This window comes from Pezoporus flaviventris, unplaced genomic scaffold (genome assembly GCF_033815535.1).
Source record: "Pezoporus flaviventris isolate CSIRO_AGI_PZ_B2104156 unplaced genomic scaffold, CSIRO_AGI_Pfla_v1 ptg000029l, whole genome shotgun sequence".
In the NCBI taxonomy this organism is placed as follows: domain Eukaryota; kingdom Metazoa; phylum Chordata; class Aves; order Psittaciformes; family Psittacidae; genus Pezoporus; species Pezoporus flaviventris.
The window spans coordinates 8,207,195-8,224,857 of NW_026892577.1; the positions used below are offsets into that span (position 1 = coordinate 8,207,195).

At 40.2% G+C, this 17,663-nt stretch overlaps 1 protein-coding gene across 4 annotated transcripts in view; it reads left to right on the top strand.

The window, feature by feature from the left end:
• The window catches only part of SORCS1 (sortilin related VPS10 domain containing receptor 1), a 294,481-nt gene that overhangs the window by 228,771 nt on the left and 48,047 nt on the right, over window positions 1–17,663 (top strand). For all 4 annotated transcript variants that reach the window (XM_061458807.1, XM_061458811.1, XM_061458809.1 and 1 more), the window contains exons 10-16: window positions 2,006–2,152; window positions 8,743–8,845; window positions 9,178–9,254; window positions 10,482–10,573; window positions 11,499–11,606; window positions 12,630–12,747; window positions 14,340–14,470. In XM_061458807.1, coding sequence (XP_061314791.1) covers window positions 2,006–2,152; window positions 8,743–8,845; window positions 9,178–9,254; window positions 10,482–10,573; window positions 11,499–11,606; window positions 12,630–12,747; window positions 14,340–14,470 — 776 coding nt within the window. The remainder of the gene's footprint in view (window positions 1–2,005; window positions 2,153–8,742; window positions 8,846–9,177; window positions 9,255–10,481; window positions 10,574–11,498; window positions 11,607–12,629; window positions 12,748–14,339; window positions 14,471–17,663) is intronic.

The window sequence follows — 17,663 nt, forward strand, 5'->3', positions numbered from 1 at the left end:
TTTGTATCCACACACATTGGATTCGGGGTGGTGAGGACTGTCTACAGTGCCTCTGTGGAAGCTGACAACGTATTTTTCTTTCTGACCACTGGTGGTCAGGTACTTACTTTCATGAGTCTTCCTTTCTTGTGATTGTTCAAACAGCGAGGATAAACAGATCATTGTGTGCATCACGGTTGTGTATATGCAATAGGAATATCTCCTCCACCTGAGGGCACACAAACACATGTAGTGTGTGCGGTCTCTTTTTTAAGATAAAGCTGTCCAAGACTGACAGTGTAACTTACACTTTTCTTTCTTGAGAAAGGAATCTGAGTCTCAGCCCTTGACTGGAATCATAAAAAGAAAGATTCACAGGATTTCACAACACATTTATCACCTGATATATAAAATGCTCTTTAATCATTTATGGCCAGCATTTCACAGGGACTATATAATACAACTATTTCAGGACAACAGCAAAACAAAGTACAAATGGAGCTATAGGCTCTGGCCTCTGGTTGTAAAGGCAGAACTATGTTATTTTTCCAGCCCTGTCTTACCATGCAGTATCACTTGAAGACAAAGTGTCCTCATCATTTTAAGGTGCCTTTCGACTACAGCAAATCCTGAATACTTGGTTGGGTGGGACAAATCCAGCTAAGAAATTGAAAATATTATCTTTTTATGCTACTAATGACAATAAATTAGTTAACTGCTTAATTTAAAGACTACTGCCCTTTATAACAAGTCATGTCTAAGACTTTAAATAACTTCAAATGAAATTCAGTGCCATTGCTCAAGCAGGAAACTGCTATTCAGAATGAGTACACCAGTGTACTGTACTAATGCACTGTACACTGGTAGTCCCACAGCTTGTGACTTGAAGAGCAATAAGGTCCTATTCACCGGGAGCTGTAGCATCCAGATCCAGACACATAATTATATTAGCTGAGCTGGAACAAGCTCCAAATTTGCTGTGTAACCATTTGCTGTGTAACGCCATCTAAGTAAGAATGTATATAGATAAAAAGATGAATAATTCTGTGCACTAGTTCTAGGTGGATGACTGAACAGACTTGTTGGAAACAAAAAAAATTCTTGTTTCCCCCCTCCTTCTCCCAATTTTGCTTCCCTTTTTGTTGCAGCACTCAGATCTCAGAATGACAGCCCAACAAATTCATTCACAAGCTGCAGTAGCTATTGGGCTATTGATTTTTAGTGTGCTGAGAAGAAGGGAACATTCTGCAGTGTGAGTTGTGGTATGAGGTTGACTTTTTTTTTCTCCCCACTATGACACTTCTGGGCTTGGTTCCAATGTTAGTCTGTTAGCATCACATCTTTAAAAAATCCTCCTGCAGGTCTGTGGATTAAAGCTGTTGGGTAAAACACCAGGAAAAATAAATCTCATTGCTAGCTCTATCACTATCATTCTGGGTGGCCTTGCTTGAGTCACCAGTGCTTTGGTTTCCTCAAAATATGAAGCAGTAATAAAAATACTTCTGTGCCCCTAGTTATCCCATTGAAACGCCGACAATTAAGAAATACACTGGGATCCTTAGATGAAATATCTTAAGCAGGCTGTATGAGAACAGTAGCACTGAACTGCAAGTTTATGTATGTGTTGCATTTCTTCGCAAGGCCAAAATTGCTTCTGTTTCCTCCTGTGGCAGTGCAAGAGACAAATAGTTGCCCTGTGCATATTGTATCTTTCAGGGGAAAGGATGCCCAGACAGTTGAGAGATTGTCACTTTACAGATAATTCTATCGACACCTTACCATGTTCCCATGCTGATTCTGAAATATAAGTTTTCTTTTCCATCTGTGAACTTTCCACCTGTGATAGTGTTATCTTGTCCCTAGCACCTCAGTTTGCCTTCCTTTGATGTTCCTTGGCAATTCTTGCCCTGATATCCACCACACTGACACAGCCATCAGGTCCCTGTTGGGTTTGACAGGGCAAAAGAGACGTGCACAGAACCTGCAAAGGCTTGATGTATTTTTCAGCCATGTCAATTTTTCCTAGGTAGCAGGGATAAAGGGGATGTTCTTGGCTAACAAGAAGATTGACAACCAAGTGAAAACTTTCATCACCTACAATAAAGGGAGAGACTGGAGTTTGTTGCAGGCTCCAAACACTGATCTGAGAGGAAACCCTGTTCACTGTCTCCTGGTAAGTACTGAGGGGGGAACTTGGGTGGTGGCAACATCCCAGAACAATCCTTTTCAACAAAGTAACGCAAGAAGGAGAGGGCAGCAGTGTGCAAATACGGCATCTTAAAAGTGCATTGCATCAGGTTTGCTCTGCCAGGTGGTATTGCAAGAGCTGGCATTGTAATTTAGCTGAATTCTATTAAATTTCTGGAAGCACCGTAGGTCAGCTTCCTGCTGCCCAAGGGATGGTCTCCGCTTAAACAGCAGGTAAAGCTGGATGCTGTTTCTGCGCAGTTGATTCTCCGGACACTAGATGGGAGGAGTGAGCTATTGTAGCTCAGGAACTTTCAAGGTCCTAATAGCTTGAGGCAGGCTCAAACGAAAGAAGAGCTCTGATTTCTTTCAGGCCACTCTGTTGGCAATATTAATATTTATCATTTTCTCAGAGCTCAGAAGTGAGCGTTGGGTGTATATGGTATCTGTATCTGTACTTATTAATATAGATCCACATATAGACGAGTCTTTAATCATCATTATATGCTAACAGTTTCCAGGAGTGAAAATGAAATATAAGCAGTGTGAATAGAATTGGAGATGTCTGTCAAATTAGAAAGTTTAGATTGATCTTGACATGTTTTTCAGCTGATATAATCTGTACGCATTAGTGGAATAATAGCAAGAACCCAAGACTTTGGGATTCTCGATAGCTTTTATGTTACACAAATTCTAATATGATTCCAGGCAGAATCAGGGGCACTATTGAGACTGCTCTTCCTCCTGCAGTCCTGTACCCACATGTTGTTCTCCATCAGAGAAAAAAAAAATAAGAACCAACAAACCAAACCCCCAAAAAATGTTTCTCATGTTGAGGCTGCAAGCTTGTTAGAATCTGAATCAGCATTATGTTTTGTGCATTGTGGCGAGTAGATGAATGCTACATTAATCTCTTAACAACCCCATGCATTATTGTAAGAGCAACGAATAAATAACTTGATATTTGAAGGCTGTGCAAGTAATTGATTTTTGATTGAGCCAAGATGCAAGCCTTTCATTTTCTGTCCAGTATGAAAAAATTAATAGGCAGGACTGCAGGTCAAACAAAAGAGTTATTTCAGAACATGACTAAATTTGTTTGGGTTTGTTTTCTTCTGACAAGTCTTTAAAAATTGTAAGAGCTTTTTAAAATTAAATCTGAGGGTTGAAAACCAAAAAGATGACATTCAGAAAACTTTGCACACACAAAACAACTGAATTGTTTTGGAAAGGCCTATGTGTAGAAGCTGTTGTGTTTCAAATAGGCTGTGATCAAGTTTGACTCAAGGGAACATATTTAAACCCCACACCTTGACTTTGTCAAACTATGACCGATTTTGTCAGAAACCCAAGATTTTTGTTATATATTATGATAGTGTAATATTTTAAGGAGCTGGCAGGGCAGAAGAAATAAAAACCGTTCAAGCAGGTAAAATAAAGTAAACTTTATTCTTTTTCCATGTATTTGAAGTTTGAGTTCTGAGAAATGGTCTTTCTTTGTATTGTTGTGCACTGATCAAGAGAGCTATGACTAGCCATTGTAGTTAGAAATGAGCCAAAGGTACTGTTCTGTGGGGTCCTTATGGACCAGCCATTTGCAGGTACTGCATATGTTATGGACAAGGTATGTTCTCACTGTAGTTATCCATGGTGTAGTGGAAGTGGTTGTATGACTGCGTATAAACCAGGACTGGATGGCTCTTATGGACAGAGGGCATTACAGCTCCGTTAAGCCTTCCTATCCATACTGTATCTGCTACTATACTCTTGGGCACCTAAGAACACAATTCATTTCATTTCAAATTAGATATGCCTGGATGAGCTGGCATTTCCTTAAGGATGGTAAACTTGAACAACCCAGGCAAGGAGTCATGATCAGTGGCAGCAGTGTGGGCATTTGTAGGGACACAGTGAGAACTGACACAGAGAAGCTCTTGGTTCTCTGTGTATTCTTTTTATATCCTTGTAGTTCCACTGTGCACAACCACTATTTAAACACTGGTTTGTTTTTATGTTGCACCCTGTGCAACCATGTACTTGCTCTGAGAATTGTTCCACTTGTGCAAGCCCAATGTAGACTTGCCATCCTGTCTGCATGGGAAAGTGACCGCTTCTTAAATGTTCAGTGACTTAGGCTGGGGTGGGCGTCACAGGTCCTTGGGGATCTGTAGAAATGGGTCCATGATTTCAAGGTGGTAAGGCAAAAATTGTCAGTGGACTTAAAATGTGTAGCTCAGCTTTTGCCCTTCCAGAAGGAGAGTGTAAAGGAACTTAGCCCTTCCCTGTGATAAGGCCAGAGGAATGTATAGCCCCGTTTATTTTTCCTGTTCCCTTAACATCAGGTAAAACAGGCAAGAGGCCTCTTTCATGATCTGAGCCTGTCTAAGCATTCCTTGCTGCTTAGGTTGTCACAAACTAGTGGAATGTTAATAGAGCAGGGATCATCAGCTGAGCATACAGGGTCTCCAGTGGCCACCTTACAGCTTTGCAAGAAAGCAAATACATAAATCGGAACTAAACTGACTTGTTAGGTCTTTTACAGGAACAGGCAGTCTGCTGGCAAGAGAAAGGGAAGATACAGGTACAGAAAATACATCAAAACCACAAAGTAAAATAACAGCCCTGCAAAGGAGTGCCAAGCTAACTAAAAATCTGATTTGGCTTTCTCACCCAATAGTGGGGGAATATGAAGGCATAATATGGAATGTGAGAATTCAAGAAATGATAGAGAACATGGAAGTTGGGAGTGGTAGGGCTATTTTTTAAACAAAAACACTGGAAATAGATGTCAGGAAATAAGTCCTGGAAATAAGTCAGGGATCCATAAGAGTGTTCTGCTGAGGAATTGTCACCTGCTCTGGAGCAGTTCTGTTTCTTGTCCATGTGACACAGATATAGTATTTAAACGGTTCACAAAGTTCGTTCACCTCTTTAGTCACACTGTCTACCCCTGCATCACCAGAAGTTTTACCTCTTTACCTCAGCTCCTTTATCTACTACTTATTGCTGTTCCTTATGGCATAGCTAAGTGAACTCTTAATAATCCATTGTACATCTAGCTTAGCTCCCAGCCTTACTCCATGGCAGAAACTAATGCTCTCACACACTGCTGGCTTTCAGCATAATTGTCTCTAGCAATAGCTTGGGACCCAGCAGTGACATATGTTCCAGCTTGTTGGCAGAATGGGATATGCCAAAGTGACAGGATGGTCCCCAGCCTGCTAGTGTAATGCTGTGTCCTCTGTGCATCTGGTCTTTAAACCTAAAGTAAGGGAGAGTTAATGCAGAAATAAGTACATAGCAGCTAAGTTGGCAGCTAAAGAGGTTAAGAGAGAATCTGGTTGAAACACAAGGCAAGCCAGACGGAACCTTCCCTCTACTGACAGTACGCTCGAGGTGCTTTTTTCAAAGCAACTCAAAGAATTTCTTTGCATTTTTTGTGAGATGGCTATGAATAATGAGATTAGAGGGGAAAATGAAATTCTACATAATCCCAAGGTTTTATTTTTCTTGTTTATATATTTTCTAAGCTGAATAAACTTAATCATCATAAAACAGCTGCCAATGTATTATACACCAAAGATGATAGTTTTCTTTGATACTTGTATTGTGATGTGGTTATCTGAGGAATAGCTCTATCTTAAAAGTTATGGGCATCTCTCTAGGAGATGGAATCAATTAGCTTTCAGGGGTGGTCTTGTGGTTAAAACACAGGGCTGAATCTCAGGAGAATCTTGATTCAGTTTTTAGGCTGTCTCAAATCTCCTATGCGAACCTTGGGCAAGTCACTTATTTTCTGTGTGTCTCCCTTCTCCAGGCATCTGTTTATTCCTTCCCACATTTTGTTATTCTTGTCTATTTGCATTACAAGGATTTCAGGACAAAGACCCATTTCTCATAAGGAGGGGGGCATTTATGCCATCTGCTGTATAATAATTTAAGCATCTAAGTGAGGTGTTTTGAATATCTGTCCTGGAAGTGTTTATCTCTCATCATTGCTCCCTGCTATTGCAGGTGAGACAATACTGTGACTACCCTTAGGTTTGGGAATGGTGTCTAGCATCATTCTTGTGTTCTAATGCTTTGCGCCACTCCTGATCAGGTACAGTCACTAATAGCCCTTTTGTGCATGTCTCACCACTGGAGACAGTTCAGGTGTGCTTTGCAGAGCAGCAAAGAAGTGGGTGTTTATGAGGAGTTTTACTGAGGACTGATGAGCCTCCAGAGAGGGGAGCATAAAAGTGCTGGCCTGAAAACGCTAGAAAGCAAGTAATGAAACCAGCATGATTGTAAGAACTATGCCAGTGAGCAGAGCAATGAGCTATGTCATTCATGCTTTACCTTCTACCTAGGTTTTAAATGCTCCATGGCAGTGGTTGCCTTTCCTTTGGTGTCTGTGCATCAGCTAGCACAGCTGGGTGCTGAACAATGACAGGGAAACCCAAAATTGGTGATTCTGATGATAACTATTTCAGTAGCCTGTTGGTAATAGCAAAGGGAATAAAGACAATTCATGGAAATACTAAAAAACAAAGCTGAGATATCTGTATATTAGTTAAGCTGTGGGAGCTAAAGGAGGAGTACAAACCAGTCTGGAAAACTATTTGTTGATGAGCCATTTAAGGACACAGATGAAGAAGGTGTACATCAGGGATGGCGGTAAGAATACTTCCACAGTAACGATACAAGATGCCATGGGCAGTAGCTTTAGGTGTTTGGCTAGAGTGGTTTATTTTTACACCATACCCACTTGACACTAGAGACTATAAACTGCATTCCAACCGATAAGAAGTCATACCACTAAAAATACAGGTGACCTGGCTCTTAATGCTTGGGATATGTATTCCATTTCTGTGTACTATGTCTGCAAAATGAGACAAATTTGAAAGAAAACTTCTGGTAGCACAAAGATTTGGGTTGAGCAAGGTCTAATCTCTGTCAGAGTGGGGAATTGGCTGAGTTGCTGCCATTAGCTACTGTCTTCAAAATGCTGAACTGGACTTGGAATATGTTAGCTTTAAAAATATGTTCTTAGCTTTAAAAATATGTTCTGTATTTAGTCTTTTCACAATGTATTAAAATGTAAAAGGGAAGAATTCATGCTCTTGCAAATACTTTTCCACTTTTTGCATGCATGTCAGCTCGATTTGGATCCCACTCCCTCCCTGCGCCCCCGGGCTGCTCTAGCGGCTGCCCTCACAAGACTGTCAGCTAGAGTTAGGCTGCTCAGTACATTCCACTTGGCAGGCTGTATTCCCTTCTGCACAAACTGTGTCCCCTTTTCCTGTCTCACATAAGTGAGAACTTCATCCCTCTTCACCACCCTCATTTGTCTTTGCCAGAAAAAAAAAAAGTCCTGCCATTCTCCACTGGGGGATTTTCATTTCAGATTCATAGACACCTACTTTGACATAGGATGGATAAGTGGTCTTCCTCCAGTGATCTCTGGGGCTTGGTCTCCTACAGAGGAAACCCACAAAACTTCAGGGGCTGCAGACCTAGCCTTTAGGCAGCTGGTATTAAAAAGACCTGCCTGCATGGAGCATGTGGGTCATTCTGCATAGCCTCTTCTGGTCATCTGGGAGAGGTGTGCAAGGTGAAGCATGGGCTTTGCTGTGTTTGTGTTCCTGTCTGATGTCCCCCTCGTCTGGGTCAGTTTGTTTCAGGTTCTTTGTCGGTATTTTTCCACCTCCCTTCCGTTAGCATATATCATTAAAAGCTTTTCGTGAGGTTTATAAGAAAAAAATGCTGAAAGTAAAACCCAAGAGAAGGCAAAAATTATCAGAAATTTTCAGAAATCATCACATTACAAATCTGGAGGGAATTGTAATGAAAATTTTGGAAATCTGCCTGTCTGTCTTACCTTCTTGCTCAGCTCATTTATTCTATACCAGTCTTGTTATCTAGTATTTGACATACAAAATCAATAACAGGTGAGGTTTCCATGGATGTATTTGTTTTGAAATCTCAAAGGTCACATCCCGATGGGGCAATGAAGCATTGTTTCAAACAGCTTTTAAACTAACACTTTCTAGTCCTGGTATTTTTTCTTAGTGCAGTGCAGAAGTCATAAGTCAAAAATAGTCAGGAAATGGTATGACACTGTCCACTTTAAGTTGTTTCTTATGGCTAATTAATGGTCACTCAACACCATACCGATAGGGTTATATTGCTTTTTGTTGTGTGCTTGAGCACTGCTGCTCTGAGAGTCACTTGATCATATCTGCAGCCTTGCTTGCTTCTCAAGAGAGCTAGCCACCTGGAGAGCTAGGTAGTCATTACCATTGCCTGCCCTCACAAGCCATGTTGCCTCCCTTGTTGGTTTGGCCTCAAAGATCTTGTCCTTGTGATAGAGTTTCAGCCTGGTGAATCGATTTCCCAGTGGGAATGGGCTGCATCAGAAAATGGTAACAAAGCTCTTGCAACAGAACCAGGACAATGGTTTTATCTTTCTAGAGGTGAATGCAGTAATTAGGAAGTAATACAAAAAGACACTATATTTCTAAGCCTGTAGAAATATGGGCATGCATTTCATGTTGTGTCTGCTTTTTACTTTTATTTCCCCTTTCTCCATAGCCCTATTGCTCCCTTCATCTTCACCTGAAGGTCTCAGAGAATCCCTATACCTCAGGAAACATTGCCAGCCGAGACACTGCCCCCAGTATTATTGTAGCATCAGGTATGAAATGTTTAAAGATTGCCTGGTATAATGTGCAAACACTGACAAAATCTTGTGTTTGTGATGGGTGTGGGGGGTTTTGAGTGGCTCTTGGGGTGTCACACCACAGGTACTGGGAAGGAAGGCAGCCTACCAAATGGATCTTTTACATATATACTTTTTCTTCAAGATGAAAGTCTTTCCCTTTCCTTCTCTTCATTCCCCCCCTCTTTCACTTCCCCAAAGTAGAAGTGCTGTAACTGCAAAAGGTAAATACATATATTTACTCCCCTGGACTGCTAATTTTAGTGTTTCTTAGAGTGTAGCATTACTAATCAATATTCATCTTACAGGTAATATAGGCACTGAACTATCAGACAAGGACATCAGCATGTTTGTTTCTTCTGATGCTGGGAACACTTGGAGACAGGTAAATGACACAGAATCACAGATTTAAATCATAAGCGTAGGAAATTGTCATCAAAGTAGGTTCAAACTAATTTTTACTTCTTTTTTTTTAAATTTTTTTTTCCTAATTTTTGTTTCTTTTGGTTCAGAGTAGCTTTTTGTAAAACTTTGCAAAAGGGTAAACTTCCCTTCTGAGAGGTAGAAAGGTACTCAAAGGAAAAAGACTGGATATGTTGTTAGACTTCATATAACTGAAAAGTATTTTTATAATTCTTCTCAGAATTTGACTTCAGTTTAACCCTCTAGCTAAAAGAATTAGTTAAAATATGAATACTAAGGGGAGAGAATGTGTTTCCTTTTACAGCTGTACATCCCTTGTACCTATCAAACCATTTTTCTCTTTGTCCATTATCATACTTTTGTAAGATCAGCAGTTACCCTGGTCTACCTTCCCCCACTCTATGTTTCTTTGGACAGCTCACTTTAGGTGGGCCACCTAAATTGAGTTGTCCAAAGTTCAGTGTCCATATAAACAGATTATGTTGCCTTGCTTTAAGCTAATGGAGAAAAAGACGAAATTCAGTTCCTCTTTTTCTGAAGCTACATCTCTCTCTGTTAATTGTGGAAAAAGACTGGATGATGAAGTTAAATCAAATTCCTAATATTCAGTGGAATAACACCTGTTAAAAAAGCATTGCTGCTCTTTAATGTGTTTATCCTTAGAACAGGAAGTTCTGTGATTTATATTTTCTGGATGGGGTATCAAATCATGAAAAGAAAGTGACTTTCTCAGACAAATGCTGCTATATGAACTAGAGCAGATGTTTGCAGAAAGTCAGTTCAGAAAAGACACAGGAGGACCAGATCTTTTTAAATGTTTGATATGCCAAAAATCTCATTATTTTAATGTTTGTCCAGCCCTCATTTTTCCATCTACATCACTTATGTGAGATAAGGCCAGATATGTGTAAACAGATGAGGTTCTTCAAACATAAATCTGTCACTGAAAGAAAGGGAATTGTTGATCCTTTCAAAAATTCATTTTTCTAACTTTCTCTGAAGCAGAGAGGGGGAAAAAAAGAACCAAACAATAAAAAACAAAACCCAGGAACTGTTTCGATACAGAATGTCCTGCTTTGTAATTTTCTTATCATTTACCTGTCCTCCATCATGATTGTACTTCAAGAACCATGACATTTTCTTGACACTAAGGAAAACAGGTTCAAATATATGTTTTTTTTTTCCCCAGATCTTTGAGGAAGAGCACAGTGTTCTGTATCTGGATCAAGGTGGAGTGCTGGTTGCCATGAAACACACATCTCTGCCTATCAGACATCTCTGGTAATGACTCCATGTGTGCTGAATGTCTGCTGTACCTCTTTTCAGGTGCCAGGAAGTAGGCAGTTAGACTGTATTCAGAGTTTCTGTAGCTACAATGTAGAAGATATCAGTTAAGATACTAGTAAAAGCAGACAAAGCTAAGAAATCCCAGCAATTCCAATTTCAACTCACCCAGATCTGAGATATTATCAATGTAAATCTACAACTTCCCTGGTTTACCACAGCTTGGCTTATTGAGTTTGATTATGTTATATGTACCTGGATTATGTCTTTGTCTCTTTTTAAGTTACCAAAGAACTCATTATTTTCAAAATTATTGATAAAGTTGTCTTCTATGTGGCAGGCAGCACTTAAGAGCCAGAATTTCATTGAATAGATTCAGGGCTATATAGGCAAAAACACTAAAGTGTCCCCACTAGTTAGCACTCTTGAGTTACTGCGGTAAGTAAATACAGTTTGTGCTTTTAGGCATTAATTACTTCTGCTACAGTTGGTGTCATATCAATATCTGAAACACACAGACCCAAATCTTAAGAAGTGATGAGTACTTCTAGGCGTTCACTTAGACCTACCACCAGGAAGACTGCTGGCCAAAAGAGGCAAAGATCTTGTGCTCCAGTAATCTAACCTCCTTAAAATGTCTTATGTTGGGGACCCAAAAATAAGATGCTCAAAATCACTTGGTTTATTAAAAAAAAAAAATCAAAAATACCAGCCCTAGGCTACATTTTGCCCTAAAAGCATCAGTGCTTTGATTTATGATGCTTCCCAAAGCCATAGTTTTTTAAAGGACTACAAATGAAGTATCCAAGAATAGAACCTGCTTTCCACTTCTCCGTAGCAGCTGTAGTAGACTAGAGAGTCTCCTCAAGTAAAGTAGAAGGAGAATAAGAAAAGACGACATTAATTCTGCTTTCTCCACTAGGTTAAGTTTTGATGAAGGGAGATCTTGGAGCAAGTACAGTTTCACATCCCTCCCACTGTTTGTAGATGGAGTTTTAGGGGAACCTGGAGAGGAAACTCTCATCATGACGTAAGTGAGCATGCCATTGTGCTGCTGTTGATTGGAAGTACATCATAAATATCTTATGAGGGTTTCTTGTAACATAATAGACTTTTTGGTTAGGGACCAAACCAAGTACAGTCTGAAGCCAGCAGCATGCAGTCTTCTGTTGCTAAATCATCAGTGTTTATCTGTGATATGATTGAAAGAATGACAACATGGTTCCTTGCAAGCTGCAAAACATTATCATTTAGCTTATCAGCATGAAACCTGACTCCTCATATTGAATGTGATTTAAAGCAGAGTTACTCTTGACAGATGAATATTTGAAAGAGAAACTGTGGGATATTTTTATAACTCTGTTTTTGCTGCTACTTTCTTTAAAAAAAAAAAAAAACAACCAAAACCTGAGACACAGAAAAATAAAGACATTCTTTTGTAAAAATGAATGACAAAATGTTGCCTGGAGCAACTCATGAAAAATTATGTTTAGTTTCAGTGTGGTATGCTGAGTTCTGCATGTTGAATAAAGCTGAATTCACTCTGCCAGAAACTGTGACATTTTACCTGAGATCAGGTTTACAAAAACAGGAGGAAAATTCAGTTTCTGTCTGTAAAAAATGGACCAAGCTGAAATAAACAGAATATGTGGCTCAGAAACTGACCTGAGTTCATGGAAATGTATGAAGAATTTTCCCTTCAGGTTCTGAATTTAATTTGTGTGGAAGGGATTCCCAATGCTTATAATTGAGATATCACACTCCTATAGGTATAACTGTGTCCAGCCCCACACCAAGTCTTCTCTGTATGGTCATTCTGGATCTTGACATAAGTGGGAGGATCTTCATCCACAGAGTAAAAGCTACATGCAAATTTTGAGAGGCTTGTAGATATTTAGCAGCCTAAGTTTCACTCTATCAGTCAAGGAAAATCAGTGGCACTCCTAAAGGAATTAGTCTCCGTTAGAAATATGTGGGTGACTGTACCTCTGTCAGTATCAGACTCCATCTGGTGCTACCTTTTAATGTATGCCATTTCTGCTGTGTTCTGTAGAGTGTTTGGACATTTCAGCCACCGCTCAGAGTGGCAGCTGGTGAAAGTAGACTACAAGTCCATTTTTGATCGGAGATGTGACGAAGAGGACTACAGGCCTTGGCAGCTCCATAGCCAGGTGAAAAGCGAGGAGGGTGAGATCTGCCATGAAGTAGCTAACGATCCTACAGTTAAAGATCAGCAGATCCAATGTCTTTTCCTGTTTGGTGTATCAGATTGTTCTCTACTGGATGAGTCTCTTTCATGTGTGTTGGCTTCAGATTGCACTCTCTGAGCTCTGAAGGATGAACAGCTGTCTTCTGGGTTTTGTTCTCAATGCAGGCAATTAGCTCAGACTTGTCCAGGGTTGAAGAACACAACAGCAGAAGCACTGCCACTGAAAGAGTTCTGAACTCCTTCATACCTACATCTCTCATCCAATTTCCCTATCCTTACCTCCTTGCTCTTCCCTCCATCCTTCTGTTGCCCTGTCCTTTGCATTGTGGATGCAGCTGCAGCATCACTCCCAGAACCATTTCTTAAGTGCCCAGCAAGGTAATTTGCTCTGCACAGTGACTGTTCCTCCCTTGGGGCACCTTCGGAGCTCCCCCAAGTTTGACACAATGGCCTGCGTTATATCAGGTTAGAATAAAATATAGCCCAAATTTTGTGGTTATATAAACACCAAAGGCTCCACTGAAGTCTAAAGCAAAACATCCATTTATATCATCAAAGGTTATCTTTGTGTATATATCTTGCTGGGCAAGAATTTAATAATGAATATGAAATGAAAGTAGCTTGACTCAGACTAGCTGCTCACACAAGGCACAACTCCACACTAAAAATACCAGTTATGACTTAGATCTTTAGATTTTAAAAATCAGTACAGCTTCCTTGAAGTTCAAGGAGGCACAGCTTTTTACACCAGTTGCCATTTGGGCCCTTTTGTTTCATGGGCAAATCAAAACCGTGAGAAGTTTCTCTTTCCGACAGCAGTTTTAACAGCATGAAAGGTAACAAGTGAGATTCCACTGTATTTTGTTCTTTGCTTTCTTGTGCTTGCATAAGTAAAAATGCCAAGGATTTTGCTGTATATTTTTGAGGATGTTGGCTTTTCAGCTTACAGAACTATTTTTAGGAAGGCTGCTGTGGACTCGCGCCTTTTCATTTCCTTTCCATTGAGATTGCGAGGCTGAGCATTGCTCCCTTGATGGAAATATTTAGCAGAGAACTGAGGATAAGAGTGAAAAGTCATCGCTCCATCCACATAGCAAATCATACCCTGATCAACTGAGCTCATAGTCCATGGAAAGTATTTACACATATAACTAGTTTCTGCTGAACAGAATTATTGCCAGAGATCAGGCCAAGGAAATAGACCTGCTCTGTGTCTCAGATTGCAGAGGGATCATACCGTGTTTTCAGTTGCTGTGAAACCTAATCTATAAATGAGAAATGGGCCTGGATCAATTGCTCATTGGCTTTGGAGCAAATTCAGAACTGAATCAGATACGTAAGTAACCTCAGATCATTTCTTAGTGTGTATCGGAAAAGCCGTTTTAATTTCAGTTAAAGCTTCAGTAGCTTTAATTAGGTGCCATGTACTGACATGGCATTTGACTTCCCATCCTCTTCCCTTGAGTCATAGCTCCCATTGCACAGGCTTGGCAAAATGGGGTGATACAAATAGCCTGGTGGGTGTCAGAGAGATATTTTTGGTTTTGTTTCCAGGGAGAAGCTTGCATCATGGGAGCAAAAAGGATCTACAAGAAGCGCAAGTCAGAGAAGAAATGCATGCAAGGAAAATATGCTGGGGCTATGACCTCGGAGCCATGTGTGTGCACAGAGGCAGATTTTGACTGGTGAGCAATGGGCACAAGAACTGTGTGCCTTATACCACACTGATGTAGAGCTCACTAGAGAGGCTATAGGCTTGCAGAAAGTAGAAAATAGTAAGTGTATAACTGGCCAAATAGGTTGCTCCCCAGGTATGTCAAAAGAAGGAAAGGTGGAATAGATATTTGTAATTTGTGAAGGTTCCCACAAAATTGATTCTGAACTCACCATTTTCCAGGTCACATCTGAGCTCTGTGCAATATTAAGGTAAAAGGTCCATTTAGCACATCTAACCTCAGCAATGACCAGGGGTGGCTGTGAAAGCAGTGTGCAAGATGTGACATATATAATGTGTGTACAAAATGAAAGCAATTCTTCATGCATGCGCACATATATATGTATATATATGTAAAAGTAAATACGTGCATATGCAAAATAGGCCTTCAGCTTCTGGAAATCAAGTATTAGGTAATTCCAGGGTAATTTGTTATACTTGGTCCACCATTTTTGATAGTATGATTTGGGTTAATCTCCTGCTGAAGCATTTTCTTCTCTGCTGTATGCTGTGGGAAATGAAGTCCATTGGTGAGCTATGAATGGCGTGATGAAATGTTCAGCTTCTAGTTTCATTTCAAGATTCCTGCCGACTCACAGCAATTTGCACAAAAAAAAGCAGGGAACCACATTATTGAAATCTTTCTACCAGCTGTTTTCTCCAATGCTGAGACAGTCCTGAGTATCTCAGAAGAGAGAAATGGTGGCTCTTTGGCAGTGCTGGTAAACCCCTTGTTCACCACCCAGCTAGATCTATGCCATGTTATTAATTAAACCCAAAATCTGTCGCATGCACCCTGAAGAGGTTCATCTCACAAATATGTTGTTTCTTGCTATATGAGTCCACTTCAGGACCATGGAAATCCACAGTGTTTCCCTTCTTACCCTCCCATAACCGTAATTACGTCAAATATTCTGTATAAAATCACAGAATCACAAGAGGCTTTTCCATGTGACAAAAAGAGTAAACCTTCTTGCACCAAAGAATAAAAAATGAATATACTTGGGCACTGATTCTCTGAATATGGTTTCCTGATGATTTTCTCATCTTCCACTGCATTCGTTGTTAGGGAGAAGATACCTCAGTTCTGCGTGTAGTTCATCATTTAGGTGCCCAAAGGTCCTGGATTTCGACCGTATAACATACCTCTCGCAATGTAAAAAAGATAGCTAACCAGAAAATAACCCACATGAACAGAAATAACATTCCTTAAAGATTTTGACCCTCCTGTAGAGAATACAGTACAAAGCTGTGTCAAGTTCATGGCCAGGCTCAGTAAAATTACCAATGGGATTGACTCATGATGGTTAAACCCATTACACTTGTAAGGGGGCACACTCTTGAAACACTTCTGATCAAAAGAAGTTCCTTCCAGAATATATGTTTTTATTTAATTAAATTTGACTGTGTGCTTTGTTACTACAAACCTTTGTTGCTAGGTACAGAGCAAAAGTACCATGGTGACATTTACTGGGGAAACATGCTTTTCTGCCTTTTACATTCACTTTAAGGAAGCTTTCTCCAAAAGGTCTGCTGAGTTGTGAGAGAATCTCTAACAGAAAGCTTGGATAGTTGGGGCTGTATATCAGATTCTCACAGTTTACATGCACCAACAAGACCCCTCAAATCTGTTGTAAGAAGCAGAATTAGGAGTTTTTGATGAAAGTAATCTTGTTAAAGATTTGCCTGAGAAAAATATCTGCAAAAATACTGCAGGTTTCTGTGCTGCCTTGACCGACAGAAAACCTTACTGACCTAGGAGGGCTTTCCTCCTTCTGATGGAATCAGGTTTGGTTTAGAGCAGACTGTACTGATCCCCTCCAATTCTTTCTGAGCTCCGTTATCCCTGCAGTCCTCGGATCTGGATTTTTACTTTATCCATTTCAACTTCCTTTCCCACCACTTCTGAGGGAAAAAAAGACCGAAACCTTGTTTTAAGCATCCAGTTCAGAAATATTTACCAGCAATATTCATCACTTATTTATCTACTTAACAAAGTCAGGAGCTATTTTGACATAGATTTGCCTGAGAAGGACAGAAAAGCCACAGGGAACAGAACACAGAGGTTTACGAAGGAAGGAGAAAAGAAATGGCAAGAAAAAAGCAATTCTGCTTATCAGCCCAGTTTTATTGTCCCAAGAAATGCAAAGTTTCTGCTGTACTGTAGCACTCAGTGCCTGCCTTGTTGAACTCTGCACTAGGCTTCACTGCCAATGCACCCCACAGAATATGGTCCAAAGAGGCATTTGGACGAAAATCAGTGAAAGAATTCTTGCTGTGGAAGTATGTCCTCTGTGGGGTCCTTCCTGCAAAAGGAAGAAACACTTTCTCGTCCTCACTCATGACAATTCAGCACTGCTTTTGAACTCTCTAGTTCCCTTATTTTTTTTGCTGGGCAGGGCTTTTAACTGAAGGAGATTGAAGGGGACATGTATCCGCCAGGCAGAGAGAAGCCCCTTAGATGACTGCGCTTGATTTTGCAATCTTGAAATAAACTGGGCAGCTTTTTATATTAACTTCAGTGGTTACAGGACCTGGCATTGTATAAAGAATCAAAGATGACAATAATCCCTGCCTCTGTCAGAGCAGGACTTTCTTTGCTTTTTAAACACTAAATTTATATGGAGGAAATTATCTGAGCTTGTCAGAGCTTGGAGAACAAAAGATCTCTGTGTGGTCAGGTGAAGTGGAAAAAAAAAAAACAATCCCAAAACAACAGTGTTATTCCTGTTAATCCTGCAAGTGGTTTTTTTTTTTTATCAGTTCGGGGGGGAAATTGATGGTTATGAAAGATATAAAGATTTTATAATGCTTTTTCTCCTTGCGATGCCATAAAACTCCAGGGTTCATTTCTAATATGTATTCCATGGTAGTTCTCTCTCAGATAAAAGGGCATAGCAACAAAACTGAGTGACATTAGAAATCACTGTAGTCTCTCCAGCCTTGGGAACCTGAACTCTTCTGACAGTAGACATCTCATATCATAGGCTAGAACCGAAACTAGAGGGGAGACAGGGCTGAACCGCAGGTATTTATTCTCCATGCAGGGCTGAGGCTCGCAGCCAGAGGGCAATATTGCTTCAGGAATAGGGTGGAGTGGAACTGTGCGGAAACCCTCAGCAAATCTGTCCTAGCAACGGCCTAGAAACGAGAAAGTCGTTCTT